This window comes from Danaus plexippus, chromosome 5 (genome assembly GCF_018135715.1).
Source record: "Danaus plexippus chromosome 5, MEX_DaPlex, whole genome shotgun sequence".
Classification (NCBI taxonomy): domain Eukaryota; kingdom Metazoa; phylum Arthropoda; class Insecta; order Lepidoptera; family Nymphalidae; genus Danaus; species Danaus plexippus.
The window spans coordinates 6,586,952-6,605,740 of record NC_083539.1 but is presented as its reverse complement, the minus strand read 5'-3'; the positions used below and the strand labels follow the sequence as shown (position 1 = coordinate 6,605,740).

The 18,789-nt window shown below is 30.5% G+C and overlaps 1 protein-coding gene across 2 annotated transcripts; it reads right to left on the bottom strand.

Moving 5' to 3' along the window:
* Window positions 1-3,532: 3,532 nt before the first annotated feature.
* Window positions 3,533-16,765, bottom strand: LOC116768924 (trypsin-1-like). 2 transcript variants are annotated; one of them, XM_061528890.1, is made up of 8 exons: window positions 14,338-16,765; window positions 9,698-9,827; window positions 8,975-9,010; window positions 8,262-8,424; window positions 7,890-8,098; window positions 6,880-7,040; window positions 5,854-5,944; window positions 3,533-4,785 (listed from the first exon to the last, which is right to left on the bottom strand). In XM_061528890.1, exons 1-8 carry the CDS (start codon window positions 14,437-14,439, stop codon window positions 4,664-4,666), a joined length of 1,014 nt encoding a protein of 337 aa, XP_061384874.1. In that variant the 5' UTR covers window positions 14,440-16,765; the 3' UTR covers window positions 3,533-4,663. The 2 variants fall into 2 exon arrangements, with proteins under 2 accessions (XP_061384874.1, XP_061384880.1); XM_061528896.1 differs by lacking the exon at window positions 8,975-9,010 and having other exon boundaries at window positions 14,338-16,758.
* Window positions 16,766-18,789: the final 2,024 nt, after the last annotated feature.

Genomic DNA, 18,789 nt, shown 5'->3' with positions numbered 1-18,789 from the left:
ACGCCTAACAGAGGCAACAGACGTTATTTGGTTGTACCCCACTAGACTATCCATTTGGTACAAAAACAAAAAGGACGCACAAACAGACATGCACCACAAAAAAACGAGAAATTATACAATTCTTAGAACTCATTATTGTATTTTATCACATATATTTATAATTTTTTGCGTGATTTTTTCTAAATATACATATTTTCGTATAATGATATGCTAATTACCAGAACGCAACACCATTAATAAAGCGAAAGTGTTACTTTCCAAGTGGAAGGCGGTCACTTCTCTGACATCACTTAGAATTGCAAATAAAGTCTTATCAACTATATGAATGTATTGTTAAAACGAGAATAAATCTTGGTATTTTCCCATGGTCCATGGTGATGATTTTTGGGACTTATAGCCTTACTATCAAATCAAACAATTTTTTTTCCACTCAAACTTGAACAGCGAGGTAGTTTACAGAGCTCTACAAATTAGATGTCTCGTCATAAAGTAAAACAAATGACCGTAAACTGTTTATATTATTTTCTAGATTTTACACCTTATTTTAATTCGTATGTGTTGTTAAATAATAATTAAAAACTCGTAGTAAATTCAAAAAATATTAGTTTCATTTCAATGAAAGTCTTAGATGTCATCACTTTAATTCTCTTCAAATCACATACTATTCAAATATTAAAAAAAAATAAGTTTGTCACATTAATGTGTGATGCTTTTTTCGCTTTAATGGGATAAACCCTAAAACAATTTAATAACACATAGGCCTATACCAAAATTAGAATTTCTTAAATGAATAACTCTTTATCAACTTGTAGTATAAATTCATTTTGGCAATAATATTGCGAAGAATTTTGAGACTGTAATTCAAACATTGAATATTTCTAAGTTGACTAAAAAAGGACCAGAATATCGAAATCTACAAATTAAATGTCCTTATAGAGTCGTACAACTTGAATGTAAAAATTGCTTATAAATTATATATATCGGATTTAATACAAATTCGTTGTTTTTACAAAGAGACACGTCAGTCTCACGACACGTCACTAATGTCACTTCTGTCAGCACGTTCCATGTTATTTTTAAAATGTAACTTCAATTCTTCTGAATGTCCTTGTATTTCTTGAAAGTACTCTATTCTTCAACGGTCCGCACTCACTAAACTGTCCTGTCGTGCCTCCAGACGTTGCTTTTATACCAAAATTCAAACATGGTTCTATTCTCCTTTTGATTTTGATATCGTTTTACTTTATAACAATAACAAGAATACCAATAAATTTTTATAATAATTATTGAAGACAGCTTCAAGTTATTATCATGTTGCATTTGTCATTAAATCTGATAGCGCCGATATACAGGGTGTCCCAAAATGATCACGTCCCAGTGACACAGGAGTTAGATAAGCTCCAGATCTATCAGAAAATCACAATTTGACCTTAGTAAAAATATCACGGTTTTCGAGATATTCGCACTTATTTATTTTTAAAAATCGCTACCTTGTGTCGGATTTCTGCTATTGTTGCCTGGAATAGCTTCGGATTGTAATTTTTTTTATTGTTCTGATATCTTGAATAGTTTTATTAGAATTATTATTTTACCGAGAAATACTTTAATTTCAAAAAAATAAATTGTTTTACTGTGACTCATGACCTTGAGAAAAGACAAACACTAAATTTGTCTAGCTGGTGTGAAAAAATTCTGTTTGACACCGAGTTTGCAAATAATTTTATAAAGTTTTTTTTTCATCAGGGCCCTATCAGTACTCAGTGCGGAATAAAAAAATAAAATTGTTAAAAGGAATTATCATTAGAGATTGTTAAAACAATACCAGCATTTTTTTATTACAGCAAATGTTCGAACTGCCTACATGGTACTCTAACACACAAATGGCATCTTTTAAGGAATAAGCTTCTGAGAAGCCTCAGACGCCTATTTGCGAATTTTCTCGAGCCGCTTTATTTACAAGTAGCCGCAGTTCTTCTTGTGTTCTAATAGGTTTGGAATAAACTTTGTCTTTTAAGCATCCCCAATAGAAAAAATCTAGGGGATTTAGATCGATTGCGGTGGCCATCAAATTGGTCCCAAACGGCCGACCCATCTTCCTGGGAACGTTTGGACGAGGTATGCTCGGAAATTTTGAAACCACATCCTTCTTCTCAATGCTAAGGCACATCCTCGAGGAGAAGAGGTAGTTCGTCCTCTAAAAATTGCAGGTAACTTTCGCCATTTAAGATCGGAGGCAGCACAATTGGACCTATTATTTCGCCATTTAAGATACCAGTCCATAAATTTATTTTAAACTGGTGTTAGGTCTGGTCTTCTCTCCTCTCGTTTGGTTTTTCCAACTTCCAGCTATGGATGTTGTGGAGGTTTAAATAACCATCTCCGTGACATACGGATACGTCGCTCCACAACACCATATTAAAAAAGTTTGGATCTTCTCTATGCTTTTGAAGCATTACACGATAAAATTGTACGCCTTTGGCGTAATCGTACAGGCGTACAGGGTGCGGGGTACAAGAGGCGACCGATAAACCAATCACCCGCCGGCGCTGGGCTGTGGTAAGTTCAGATAATTGTATCTTTTTTGTTTAAAATGAATTTGGCTAATGGGGCCTTTATAAGGAAAAAAAAATGAAATGTCAAAATTTTTGCAAAAAACTCACTAGTGTTTTACGATTCCTGTATCAGCATTAAGTAGACCACTTTTTAAAATTATTTGCAAACTCGGTGTCATATAGTTTTTTTTCACACCAGCTGGTCAAAGTTAGTGTTTGTCTTTTCTCAAGGTCACAAGTCACAGTAAAACAATTTTTTTTTTTTGAAATTAAAGTATTTCTCGGTAAAATAATAATTCTTATATCAAATTCTTTGTATAAACTATTCAAGATGTCAGAACAATAAAAATAATTACAATCCGAAGCTATTCCAGGCAACAATAGCAGAAATCCGACAAATGGTAGCGATTTAAAAAAAAAATTAAAAGTGCGAATATCTCGAAAGTCGTGTTATTTTTCTGAGGTCAAATTGTGATTTTCTGATAGATCTCGAGCTCATCTAACTCTTGTGTCACTGGGACGTGATCACTTTGGAACACTCTGTATAATATGTAGGTAATTGTATTATTTATAAAAAATAATATTTTATTTACTTTATTATATATTTTTAACAGCTTGAGAGCCATGATAATAATTAAATCTATAGATCACTTAAAGTGTTTTCTTTCGAAGTTCTTTACAGGTTTTGATTTCCTCTAAGATATAATTATTTCCATGATCAGACTAATTTTCTCAAAATGCAATAATAGTTTACCATCGCTTACCAAAATGACACATTGTATCAAATACGCTAGGCATGTATATATAAATGTAATGTCAAAAACTTTGTATTCTATTAAAAGTAAAATTAATATTTCGTATTACTTTTAAAGTATTTCATTACCTTTTATTTGAAATACTTTAACGTACTTAGAAAGTAATTAGCAGAAATCATTAAAAATTACACTTTACAACTTTGGAGACAAATCAAACGAAAAACGTCAGTAAATACATTTTTATTCAACAATACATTCAAAACAATATCTTCATACAATTAAGTTATTAAAAACCTTCAATATACATATATATAATTTATGCTATGGCTTCATTCGCACTAGAATCGTGGAATATTTTGCCAACGTCAAAGTTTTAAGAACTAACAAAATATATTTTTATTAAATAAATTATAATAAAATTTAAGACATATTATCGTGACAAAGATCACAGTGACAGCGTAAAGAGCGATCTATTTTACACTTAGAAATAAAAATATAACACCTATTTAGTAAATTGTATACTTAAATATAAAAAAAAAACTAAATAATTTAATAATCAATAACATAATATTTCTTATTGTCAAAACAGTATTTGAAATACATTTTCATTATATTTTACAACTAAGAAAATATATTGTTATTATGAAACGAAAATATTGAGAAACTTATTAAATTAATTCTTATTTACAAATAATTGAACACGTAGGTAGTTCTATATTCGCTTAACATCTATTGGTAATCTGCACCACCGGCCTGAAATGTTTATTTACATTAATTATATCAATCTTATAATATATTTATAAGTTTATTACTTATAAATAATTTAATATATAAAATATATTTAAAAAAAAATTATAAGCAAAAAATAAAAAAGACGATATCAAAAAGTACACTAGCCCTGAGATTATGTTAGTACATTTTAAAATAAATTACAAAAACCATACAAGCTACAAGATTAAGAAGTTAAATAGTATAGATTAAAATATGATTTGAAAATTAACTGAAAAAATATAATAATTAATATAAATATTTTAATTTATTAAAAAAGAACTCCTTTAACTTCATCATATAGAATATTTTCTAAATTAGAGGATATTATTTTTTTTGCGATCTAAAACTGATTTCGCAATATATTCGGACATACACACAAATTCTAGACAAAAAAATATGATTAAAAATATACAAATAATTCCAAAAAAAATTGCTTGTTAATTAATCAACATTAAAATACAAAAACAAAATCAAATAAAACCGAAGAAATTAAACTGTTTTTTTTTTTCTCGCAGGGTGCTCTCAAAATATGTATAATCGTGAGCAATGACAGAAAACCTCTTTGTTATTTTGAAAAGTAAAATTTTAATTAGCACACAGGCACGTGTCTTTCAAATTAGCCCGCAACCACGGTAAGTAGCGTGTGATGCGAGTGTACACGCCGGGGTAGCCCGGCCTTCCACAACCTACGCCCCATGACACTATACCTGAAAAACACAAAATATATGTGGATAAGTTACTTGTTAGAGATACAAAATAAGAATATCTTTGAAGTATGTTGAAAATTTTTTATAGTAAAAAGATTCATTATCCTATTAGTCTTTTGAAATTTGAGAGATGAAAGATATTAATATAAGGACGATATTTTGGATATGGATCTTTTAAATATTTCCATTCGTTCTAAAATTAGCAATCTATTTTATAATAAAAGTTCTTGATGCACGCTTGCATTAGAAAATTGGCATTGGCAATTGCATGATGAGAGCGTTATGAAAAGAGTGATCGAGTGAGGCGTACTAAAATTGAAAGGGAGATAGATAAGTTAGTAAAAATAGAAAGAGACAGAAAAAGTTACGTCTTTAAAATTTAACTGTTGGAGCAAGGAATTCTACTCTGTTTCTTCTTGTCCCTCTTATTTTCATAGCCTTTAAATAAAATAAAAATCTAAACAAAATTTTTTAATTATCGATTAAAATCTAAAATACGTTTAAATATTAGTAGAAGGTATGTATATTTATATACCTATACATTTACATACACTTATATCCATATAGTGAATCTAAAAAAGTTTACTTAATTCGCGTGACATTTTTTGGTGTCGTTAATTGTTCATCAGAGCACACTCATTTTTTATATTACAAAACAATAAAAATATTTATAGACGAGTATTTATTCTAAGTTATAAGACCACGAAGCTAACAAAGACAACATTCGATGTACGTAAGTGAAAGAGTGTTTTCGAGGTACAGTTTCACTATTTTTTTATTGTTCAGCGTTTCTTCTAACGCCCTACAGAATAGCTGAAGCCAGTATTTATAATTTTCAAAAAAAAGTTGATACTTAAATGTTGCCATTACAAAATTAGAATGGTTCAGTATTATAATTAATTATAATCAGTCATAAAAATAATTCTAAGTATAGTATACTGTACTTAGTACGGCACATATGACACCATAGATAGATACAATATATACAGCACAATAGATACGGCACAGATGACGGCAATGCTCAATTACTAGTATCTACACATATCTCGTTTGACGTATAATACTAACCGACTATTTGGAATCTGTCACCCTGTTGTATGAGCAAGGGGCCTCCGCTGTCACCTTGACAGGAGTCAGTTGACGATCGCCCAGCGCAAAGCTGTAAGAAAATTACAGACTGCATATATCTCCTGTGTTTGCATTTAATTGAATTCGTGTTGTTTTAGATCTACTATCAAAGTTCTTAACTGTGACTTCAGTCGAAGCTGTTAAATTTTATTACATTCATAAGTTAATCCATTGTCTCCTTGATTCCACTCCATTCCATTACATACATTCCTTGTCTCCTCCATTCCATACGACACGGGCAGAATATACTGTGCAGTGTACACGTTTTTCCAAAGATGAAGATCATATTTAAAACAACCAACCAAGAAAATTTCTGTCATTGCTATCTGACGTATTAGACCATATTAATCGTGTCTCCTCCAGACAGTACTCAAGATTATAATTCGTCCAACAAATAAAAATGTTGACATTGGTAAAATATTTCACGATTCGTGTGCGAATAAAGCCATAGTTAAAAAAAAAAGAAATATCTCAGATGGGAACGTTTGTATGAATAGTATTAAAATTTTTGTAGTACACTATTAATGCAGTGCGGTAGTAGAAATTTAAAATAGTTTTTTCATAACTATGATGAAATTTAATTTTAATAAAATGATTATGCGCTTGTTTTTTTATGTGAAACATGCCAAACGAGCAGACGGTCTAGTTGGTGGGCAGTAGCCACTGTCACCCATGGACATCCGCAACATCTCTGTTGCGGATGCGTTGCCAACCTTGGTTTTTTAGGAAAGGGAGGAAAGGTGAGAATACTGAAAGGGCAACCGGCTCTCTCACTCATCGGACAAAACGCAGCCATTAAAGGCTACTTCACACCGATCTTCTGTGAGAGGGTTGTACTTCCCCGGTGGAGCCAGTCCATATTCGATCTATAGTTATAATACAACAGCTAGGCTCTACTACCTACAAAACTGTATACAACTTGCATACAAACATTATAACTATCAAACTTAATCACGTTAGACATACCATGTTATTAGTGATTCTTGTAGCCCTATACTTCATTCCGCGGCACTGCGACAGTGATAGAATTGGCACCCTGACTTCCTGAACCACAGCAGGTAGCTGACCCCCCTCCGAAGTCCGGCCCCAGCCTACCACGATTCCCTCTTTTCCAGATGGTTCAATACCTGAGGAGAATCAAATTAGGAAATTAAAAGAGTATTACGAAAAAAATTTTTGAATAAACTTAATCCGTAGTATATCAAAGAAGAAAAATTCTGAACGAAACTTAATCCGTAGTATATCAAAAAAAAATTTTAGCCGACTCAGCGTAGTTTTTGTTCTGAATCTTAAATTTCAAGATTAAAGCCTCAGTGAAAAATGTTTTCCAGTTAACATGAAACAGAATGTGTAACATTTTAATTTTAACAAAAAAAATCCAATAAAATAAGTGTCCAAGGTTGGCATCAAATTTCATAAAAATCATAAATATACATATACATATGTATACCCAAATATAATTTACAATAAACGACTCAAACATGCCTCGAAAACAAATAATTATGTCAAAGATATTAAACTGTTTGTAATATCTTATAAAATATTCTTCATGAATATATCATGACAACTTTTTTACGTTCTAATATATCTGTATTGTTACGTGTATCACGTCATACATCGATAACTGTCTGCTTTCATATGTATGGTTTTGTTTAATAAACTTGAATACAAAATTATTATGTAAGTGAAGTCAATATATAGAATAGTTAATGTTCCTTTATTAGTGAAGAGTCTTAGAGATTTCCAATATATACATCATTATGTAAACGACCCTACTATAGAGATATTTCTCAATACGGACTTATGAGCCGAATTTCATTATTAATTTTGCAACGCATAACGAAAGTTTGAATTTTTTTGGTTGAAATCTCAGTATTTTTATTTTATTCGTTTATTTAAAGGCACAGGAATGACTATTTCTTACTAATGCTTCTATTCTACGTTACTGATTGATTCTTCTGTTTGGAGGTACGTACTTGCTGGTGGTAGGCAAACTGGTTTGATGATCTTTGAGAAGGTCACTGGTTTCCGTAGTTTCAACAATGCAATGTCGTTGTTGTATGAGTCGGAGTCGAAACTTCGATGTCTTACTATGGCGGTGACAGCACGCATTATGGCCGGACTTTCAGACGTTATAGTTTGATCATGGTCGCCAAGAATGACACGGATTTTGGAGCGTTTTAGTCTGGAAGTTAATTAGTTCTATCAACATCTAAGTCATTCAAACTCCACATTATTTTCATACGTGCCGCCTTCTGCCAAATACATCGAGTATAAATAACAGAAAAATAAAATCTTGACTTATTACGTTCAATGCATTAAGATACTCGTATTGTTTTGATACTCACTTACGCACACAATGAGCGGCTGTCAATACATACTCCTTGGTTAGCAAAGATGCTCCACAGTGGAACTGACCATCATAAACAAGCCTTGCCATCCAGGGATACCGGTTCACGCCGGCTGGCATACCACCAACTATGCGGTTCTCTTGGTTCGGCCCACCACACTCTGAGGAGAAAGTGAAGTGTAATGAACTGAATGCAGGATGATAAGCCTGTGTTACGACTTCTACTGAATCGTCAACTACTGGGAGAAATGTTAGAGCTGAAATAGTTGATTAATGTATTCAGGAACAAGACGTCGGTACTCGGTACATAAGCGATAAAAAGTTTTCTAAATTAATATGTATAAGACATATGCTTTATTTGTAAAAGCACTTATTCTATGTTAAAGTAATCTTTATGTAATAGTTTTTACAGCATTAATTAATTATTTACTTAACGATCAATTATAATTAATTATTATTTATAATAAGCGTTGAGATATAAAACTACGTACATTAAATGCTTGGTCGGATTAAGACAAAACATTATATTAAAAATAAAATTAAAATAAATTTTATTAGAGAAGTCGTAAATGTTAGTTTAGTAGACTTATTAAGGAAGAAAATACTTATAGTGAATTAAACTATAAAATAGTACATGAGGAAATGTGCAATGGAGTGAAACAAAAAAAATAGAGTGCCTTAGTTATTATTTACTACTACTGTGTTACTTACCTATCTTTCTAGGAAGTAGATTTGCTCGGCCACATGCTAAAATGTGAATAAAATAATAAAACTTTTGCAAAGGAAAAAAAATCTTTATGTGCAATTCTAACTAATAGGAGATTAGAAATAAGTAGTATTTTTATTTTTATAGTATATTTTTTTAGTAAGTTTTCGTGTGTAAGTTATTTTGGACCAGCATCATACTTTCTGTTTCCGTTTTTGAGTCCACAATAGGCATGTTTTACAAATTTTTCATGGAAGAGAATAATCTGATTGAAAAAAAAAACCTTTTTTCCTTATTGTTTGTTACTATATTTAAAAATATAACTTCTTTTCTATACAGTTTTATGGTTAACTTAAGTTGCTAAGACAATATAATTGTTTCTCTATCATCTTAATGTTTAAGTTGCCCGCACTGAGTATGCAGCATCAACATATTTGTAAAGTTTTTTTTTTTGTCTTCTTGCAACACTGTCTCTGTATTTTTTCACTACATTTTTTTAATTGTCGTATCATGTATTCAAATTAAAAAATATATATTATAAATAGTTTTAATTTTTATATTACGAGTTTATACTCGCGAGGCCTTTTTTAAAACCAGTGAACTAAGAATAATGAAGTCCCATAAGTCATATTCACTTATTCTGATTAATCGCTTTTATATTCAACTAAGGTTTGCTAAAATTTGATAAACTGAATATTTTAGTAGTATTTAAATGTTCAAATACTTACCACAGGAACAATTCCTGACTTGGGGTTCCTCTTCTTCATCTTCCTCCACGCTTGGATCATCCAAAATCGGCACTTCAAGACCGAAGATGGCGTCGAACAAAAATCTTTGTGTCCTGTTGCCCGTGGATACCTTGAATTATTACCAAAAGATTTCGTGAACATAAAAATCGCTTTATAAAAGTAATTTCCAAAAGGCAAAATTATGAAAGTTGTGACTAAACTGAAAAATATCATATAAGGATTTGAATTTATTTTGGTGTTAAAATACGTATTATATAATAATGTTATGTGCTACAAAAGGTTAACATTCATAGTTCCGTAGACGAGCGGAAAATTATACGTGGTTGCGCAATCATTTAATTGCCGCTAATGTCAATGTTGCTTTCACAATACGAATCACGTTCCGACTTACTGTGATCTTTTTGTTTTTCCCTTTTTTTATTTGCTTTCATATGGCATAAATGAGGTAGTATAAACAAAGAGAAACTTTTATGTAAGACACAAATACTTTTATCTTTAATCAATGAGATAATAAATACGTACACTTTATTTGTACCTACTTTTTTGTTGGATTGTATTAAAAAGTAATATTAAATGTATTTATTATATTATAAAAGTTTAATGGGTATGCCTTTCACGGTTTATCAATAATTCAGATGATTAAGCATGGATATATTTTAATTGCACAACAATTTTATGCAGACATTAACGATGGGTTGTTTTTAAACATACAAATATATACAAAACATATTTGTTTATATAACATACATACTAAATAGGATAGGATATTGCAAAATATGCAAACAAAATTGAATTCTTTCGAGCGTGTTTAAAAAATAATTCATGCACTTTCCCTCCAACAACGTAACTGTGTGACGTAAGAATGGGACTTTGTCTTTTGCATTGCTTAATATTTTACATAACATAACGCTAACAAGGCTAAGGTTGTTACATCTATATAATAAACATAATCGCGATTTGTAAACAAACAAATTTATATTAGTATAGGAAAAGTAAGCTAAATGAATATCGAATTTTTAAGTAAAACTTGTCAAATTTGTATTAAATGCAGATCAACAGTAAAAACAAAAATAATTATGAATGATAAAACAAACGATTACATATTTACAAAATTTAAAATGAGAGTTTGATACACATATTCTGAATGCAGTAATCACAGTAGGTGCTTACAAATGCACTAAATATTTTTTTTAATAGGATTCATAAATTATCTCATAATATCATCGTTAGGTGTATGTAACCTTTTTGTATTTAAACTAAAACCTGTCTTTTCAGTAACGAAGACTCCAATAAAATCGTTTTATTTCTAGAAATGGTGGCCTCACATGCATATATAACTTTATACACAATACCATTTAAAGAATTCTAGTTTTGTAATGATATTATAAAGCTATAATTATCTATGTAATATAAGATTTCAACCAAAACACTATCAATTAGTACCTAAAATCGAAATTTAACAACGAGGTCGATTTCGTAAGGAATATTCGAGAACATTTTTAATTTGAAATCTTAATTTTAAAGTTTATTGTTATCAATTGTTCCATGACCTGAAAGTAGAAACGCCAGTGTTGTAATAGACCTTGATCTAATGAACGGTTCGTTCTGGTCGTCTGAAGTTCAATATCATGATACAGTTCAATACTAAAGAAATTTCACAGTTTTTAATTAGAAAAATAAAATTGTAGTTAATATTTTTTTGGACTTTTAAATAATGAAAAATTAAATATGCACACCATATAACTATAAATTAGATCCGGTTCAATATTTCGTAATTATGAAAGGGGGTTAAAAAAAAAGTAATTTAACTATTTCTAAATTGAACTGTTTGTTACTTCCGAACAATATGTGCATTAAAAAACTACAACTATATTTTTTTGCAACAAATCATTGGAACGAATAACGTGTATGAAATTTTAATATTTATGTTAAGGGAAACCCAACTAGAAGAAAGCATTTTTTAATCTGTGTCTTTAACTGGCGTTATCAAAAATTTTAAGAAAAACGATTTAGTAGTTTTTGCTCCATTGTAAAATATATACTTTAATGGTCTTCAATATTCACTTTTAAATATTAGTAATATAATATTTTAGACGAATGACACTATAACTATCACGGAATGACATCTGGTTGGACAATATTACTTCTTGTACTTTTTTTATGATGGCGCCATTAAATTCGTAATGTCAATCAACAAACTACTTTCCAATGTAATTGTAAGGCTTTCACGAGGAAATTGTTATTGTACTCTCGTTTTTGTTATCCGAAGTCGTTTATCAAACTCAAGAAAGTATGAACCCGTAAGATCTAGGACAGCTTTATTCTCACCATCTTTTTGATTACCTACTGATTGATGTTTATCATACCTTACTGACTCTTACTTTTGACTAAGTTTTTTTTTAATATTTTATAATTTAAATTAAAACAACGACAATAATCAACGACAGTGATTTACACGTAAATGTAGGTATAGTTTTTTATAACACAAGCGCCTTATTTTTATTTCAATTGAGTTCAAAAAATTAAAAAAATATATATAGACCAATTATATACATGAAAAGAAATATCAGATTTTTGTTTAAATTGAACAAAGACAAAACAAGTTATATATAAGAATAACAGAACTAGAATTTAATAAACCTAACAGAATAACTGTAACCGCCCACATTGGTGACAAAACAAGCTATAAATGCTCTAGGAACAGAAAGAGGACGACTGCTGTCTGTTTGTCCTATAACAAAACACAGTCCAAGTAACTAATGAACTCAAAGATATTGTAAATCTAAAATATAGTGGCAATTTAATTGATAATACCAGCTATTGCAAATCCCTGAAATATATGGTTTATTATTTTAGAGTTTAATGATATCAATCGCTGCGATAATTATATCTTTTTTATTGTTATTTGTTTGTTATGGCATATTGAAAACCTATCGCATACTGCTAGGTGTTTGATTCCTCTATTTGCTAAAATGTTAAAATCACGTTAATTCAGCAGCGTCTTAACAAACTTACTGGCTACTTTATTTCACGAAGCTCTTGAAATTGGACATAAAACTTTAAATTAAAATAACAGTGATTTTATAAGGAAGAAAATATAAAATTACGTAATAATTTAAATTAATAATATGCTTGTATGAGCCGATTCATAATAGCGTGTTATAATATAGATTGTTCTTACGTAATGCGAAGTTACTGGCGAAAGTAGTGCACATCCGTTTTACATATCTATCTATTATTTAAGTAATTATATGGACAAGTTATATTTTATATTTAAGGAACCAGTCATTCAGTTCAGGAAGTTTAATTATGTGAAAGTCAAAGTGGTATGGAATCAGCTATGCTATTAAATTCTAGTATTTTCGTATCCTTTAACAGCTATATACATAGTTTTCTTTTTATATGTACTTTATTATGCCCCAAAAGTATGGAATTATGGTTTTCAATATTTGATTATAGTGTTTAAAAAAGAAGTAGCCCCTATTAATTTTTTAATTTTTTAAATCGTTCGCTAGCCTTGATAAAAAGCAAATATATATAAGCAATTGTGTTTTTTTCATTTAATCTTTTCAGCTTGTTTTAATTTAATTTAAGTGACCGGGTATTCATAAGGCTTTACAGTGCAATAGCTCATACATGGTAATTCCCATCGCATTAAATAATTTCTTACGAAGTTGCGAGTATTTCCTTTGGCAATATGTCATAACAGGTGTATCTTGTATTAAGACACGTAACACAGAAAATAGACAGCGCTGCTGATTGATTATTGTGCCTTTTTATATACATATACGTATATTTTTGCATGAACGAAATTTTAAAGTTCAAATAGCAGCAGTTTTAGAAAAAATATATATTTTAAACACAAAAGTACTTTATTACTTTAGAAATCAAGTATTTTGCTACATTTACCTCTCGCAAAACTAATAACAATTGCAGCTTTATATACAGGGACAAATAGGTAGGTAGTTGTGTAATTTCGCACTATCAGTTTATGAATTAAACCGAAAGACAATATGTAACAGACAAAAATAAAATATATACCTATAATGTAATTAGTGTCTTTTAAAAGAAATCCTAACATTTTTTTTTAATAGTTTGAATTAAAAGAAATGTAGAGATCTGTGAACATTGATTTAGGTGAGTATAAACAGATTTCTTTGCATTTTTGTCCGTCTATTTAAGTAGGCACTAGATAGAAAATACTCTTGTTAAGTTGTAACTCACAAAAACAAACAAGATCAGTATAATTAAGAAATAAAAGCAAACTCAGCAGTTTCGTCTCATTTTCTACTTTCATGATATTAAAATGTACATATTAATCAAGCTTCTAAAACTATTTTTTGCACGATCTTAAATAATTAAAAATGTCTTCCTTATTTTCAAGCAGGAAAAGCGAGTAAAGTACTAAATGATACGGTTGCTCGAAAAAAACATATAGATAAAATCTTGATATAATCTATATATTAATTTAGCGACTTGTCTATCAAATGTATAAAAAATAATGAATCGATAATGTGAGAATAATTAACGGCGCTATCAAGAGAGTGCAATCCACAGAAAGTAAGAGTGCATTTGATGTCATTGCACTATCGGACGTTTGATAAATAAAACATACTTACATGGTTATCTTTTACGGCGTCCTGTAGGCTAATTTGCTTGGGCTCTGAAATATTTAATGTAAGAAGCACACAAAATATAGCCACTGTTCTCCATAGGCACATTGTTGTTGATCAGATGTCGCGTCAAATTTCGGGCTTTTTTATTGACGCGGCATATCACGCGTTCACTGTTCAGTTCGGCGTCGACAATTCATTGGCATTATTTGTATTTTGCAAATAAATCACTGGCCGACTGGCGCTGGCCGGAGCCGCGCGGTTCCTCTGATCGAGGTCTTCGCCACTTCGCGTACTTTCTCCTCAGGCCAAAAACTTGAACCCCACCGCTTACCACCACTCGCACAGCTGTTTGTGCGATAAGTGAGATGATACGTAACTGTTTTGCATATTTTAAGTAAGCCCCAAAAGGATTTTCTCCTTAATAGCATGAAGTAATAATGTTAAAAGCGAACACTTTAAGCAATTATTTTTGGTTTATTTTAAATTTTTGCCAATAACCAAAGGGACTTTTTATGAAAAAATTATACTTAACTTATTTTAAATCGAGTTTATTAATTTACAATTTTGCTTTAATATTTTCAATAAAAGTAAAGTATCTACGGTAGTCAATGTTTCAAAATATAATTCTTGGATTTTCCCACAGATAAATGAAAGTGAAATCATACTGCTGCCTGGCGCTTCCGCTACACGTTCAATAAAACGAATCTTAAGAGATATTACAGAAATTCTCTTCCTTTGACAACTAAACGGACTTTATTCTTCTAAACCGTTAACAGAACTAGGTATATCATATTGGCTCGCATTTAATATTAAGTTCTTACATACTAAATGTTTTGTCGCAGAGATTAGGATTTCAAAAGTCAAGTTTGCTTCCTTTTTTTAGACCATTTATTTTTTTTCTGACATGCTTTTGTTAACAAAATAGGAATTTTGAATTATTTCAATATTTATAAGTATGAATTTGTAAACCGTAGGATCAATGGATTAAAAAACTTATCCACTTACCTAGCTAAAATACTGTGAAAGAAATCACTATGTGTTTTCGTTCAAAGCATTTGACCTCTAAAAATACCCCGCACAACCAAAGAATATCTTAATTAAAATGAAGAATTGGAGTTTGAAAGCGCTTTGAAGAAAATTGGAAAAGTAAAATATTAGAAAAAGTATATCCTATGAATTGCGTCAAACAGCAATAAACAATTAATACCTACTTCAACCATCACCTAAATATCACATTTATGAAGTAAAACCGAATACAATTAGTTTTTTTAGAGAAAGTGGATTCTGAATGACCAACGGTACCTAATTAGAGTAGGATTAAAACCCTGACCGGAACAAACGGTGGTATTCGACAAGGCTCTGATGACTCTTTGGTGTACTTGGAGTGGCGTCATAAATGATTCCATGATAAGATAAGGCCCAACAAACGACAGATCTTTTATATCAATAATTGCAAACAATGATACAAGTACATGTATGAAAATTAAAGTCCTATATTTTTATCTTCTACATTGAGAGGTATAGTTACAAAAAAAAATCTAATTTTTTTATATCCAATATAAAATTGTTTGATATAACTAAAATACCTACTTTCCTTGCTTTTTTTTTAAATGAACTGAAAAAACTATAAAGCAAACTAGACATTTATAAAAGCAAAATGAAGGAATGTCGCCCTGAGTAATGTTGAAAGTAAAACATGTCGATTAGAAATACCATAAAAAATTATCGTGTATTAAAGAACTGTCATAAATAGCTAGTTATTTATCCTTCAGACAAGTGATCGTTAGTTTCTTATTTGATAACATATACTTAATTATTTTAAGATTTAATGAAGTATTAGGGAATATTAAATAGAAACTTACTCAATACAGGACAAGTTTCATTCAAGTAATTAAATATTGTCTGCGTAAACATCGGAATAAAAAATATATATATAGTATACCTATAGGTTCTGTGTATTTTCCACCAGCATTGAATTATGAAGCTTCGTACCTATTTAATTTTTGAAGGTATATTAAGGTCAACAAAGGTTTTTTTTACAGATATGTAATCATTTTACGAACAAAAAAATTAGAAATCAGTTTTATGAAATTCAGTTTTCGGTTTAGCAACGTTAAAAAAACAGCTGAAGAAACAAAATATGACGCCTGCGAGCGCACACTTCTTTTAATGTTTATTCGTCCTATTTGGGTCTCACTTTGTTTGAGATTTTTAAATAATAAATTATTTAGTATAATATTTTGATTAATCTTATTTAAGATTTCAAAGTAGGCTAATAATTTTTTTATTATAATAATTCCTTGTGGCTTAGATTTATTTGGTTGCACCCTTTAACGGAAAATTGTTCCAATCAGGCCTATGCTACATATTTAAATTAAATAGTAAATCTGTAGAAAAATAGAACTAGATTTACATTATATTACATATATATATATGCATATATTTTTATTTAAAAAACATTACATCACGGTTAACCCATTTATCTTCTAAATTTTTTATCGCCTTGGTTTCCGTTTTTATATATTTATTTGCTCTTTGTGGCTTTTAAGAAATGCAGTGTAAAAGTACAAAAAAATTGACAGACAATGCATAAACATAGCTCATGATATTGGCCGCCTTAACTTCTCGTGATAAACAACTTTGTTTTTTAATTAATTCAATTCATCTAAAATTGTATTTACAGAAAAGATTTAACAGATAACGGTTTCTTCTGTAAATTTTCAAATACTTGATATACTTTGTTCCTATAATAAAACGACGATATAAAAAAAAGGTTTCCTACTGACGACGGTAGAGAACAGTATTTCTTTGTTTTCACTATCACTCATCGAACTTCCTACGGCGTCTTACGTGCTATGTCCATATAATTTCAGAGGACACTGCTTTTACACATCAGTGCTTCAGTACCTGTTATTCATTTTGATCTTCCTATTGAAGATATACTCATACTCTATACTATCAATTTCAATACAAAGAAATCGGCTCTTACTAATGGCAGGTAATATTGAAGTCATGTTATATGCTAGATCGTTTTATTCTTGAAACGTCACTAACCAAGATCAAGCGTACTCTAAGATGTTCTTCGCCTTATTAATAAACTGCATTTAATCGCAGTTTTAAGAAAATTATTCTAACGTGGGTAGCGCTGAAAATGTTTAGAACCTGTACGTATACATACTTTCTAAGTAGTTTTACGGTAGAAATTATGAACTAAAAAATATTCTTAATTTAATGACGTTTAAGGTAATTTTTTCAGTGAATAATTATTTAGTGGTTACTTTATTACTCAATGTGAAAAAATGAACTTAATTATTTTAGAAAAAATATCAGTTTTAACCTTATTCTGTCAATCTGCTTCTAATGCAGATACGCGGATTAATCCAGTGCTAGTTACGCGGATTGGCACTATCCCCGACGATAGGACTAGGTGTCTCTAAATGTTAAATAATTTCAACGACGGTGACTCAAGTATTATAGTAGTACGACTACTGTATTTGAAATAGTCACAGGTGTTGAACTGGATATATTGCTACGAACCCGAAACCAAAAGACAATCAGCTCATTGGGCGTTTCCTTTTGAGAATCGGTAAACTAAGTTAAAGAAAGGAAGAAATCAAGGAAAAAGGATGATACTCATTATTGGGTCGGAAAAGTTATTTCGCGACAATAATACTAGGTAACTAGAAAATGGAAGGACAGTTACTGCAGACTGCTATGTCAATCGCAGTTTGCCTGTTGTCTTGGAGAAAAAATTACAGCAGCGCCCTTGAAGTAGGATCCTCCTTCACCAAGACAATGCTTTAGCGCACTCTTACAAGACGGACTATTTAATATTTGATTATGGCAGGTGTAGTTAATAAGTTATCCGCCATACAACCGGGACCTGGTGCCCGGAGGCTTTTATTTATTCCTAAGAATTAAAGATAAAATTTCGAGGTATTCGCTTTACGAGCCCTGAAGATGCAGTGAAAACGTACGAAAATACAATAGAAGAGACCCCTAAGGAAGAATGGAAAGAACTGCTTTTCTGTGGTTCCATCGAATGCGACGATGTGTAGAGGAACGGGAGAATATTTAGAAAAACAAAGTATTAACAACTTTCTACATTAAGCTATTTTTCATTTTCAAAATATTTTCAGTGTTACGGTATCTCATATGAACTTTGTTCCCATTATATATGCAAGACCGATCACACCTATCTTCACAAATCAACGATGTTAAAACGGTCCAGAGCGCATTATTGGGAAAACCTTTGCCAATTTAGGTTATATAAATAATACCTAACTCTGATCCGGATATTCATGTTAGGTACTGAAGATATCCCTCGAACTTATTTTGAATTACCATGTCTTATGATGACATTTAATGAGATGTCTTAAGAAACTAAGACGTTCAAAATTTAAGTTATGCAGGGTATGCTTATGAATATTTGGGTGCAGAAATAAATCAAGTAAA

Coding starts and splice junctions, on each gene's coding strand:
- LOC116768924 (XM_061528890.1), bottom strand. CDS start 14,439: ATGTGCCTATGGAGAACAGTGGCTATATTTTGTGTGCTTCTTACATTA. Junction 9,828..14,337: donor ACGCCGTAAAAGATAACCAT/GTAAGTATGTTT, acceptor TAATAATTCAAG/GTATCCACGGGCAACAGGAC. Junction 7,041..7,889: donor AGTTTGCCTACCACCAGCAA/GTACGTACCTCC, acceptor GATTCTCCTCAG/GTATTGAACCATCTGGAAAA.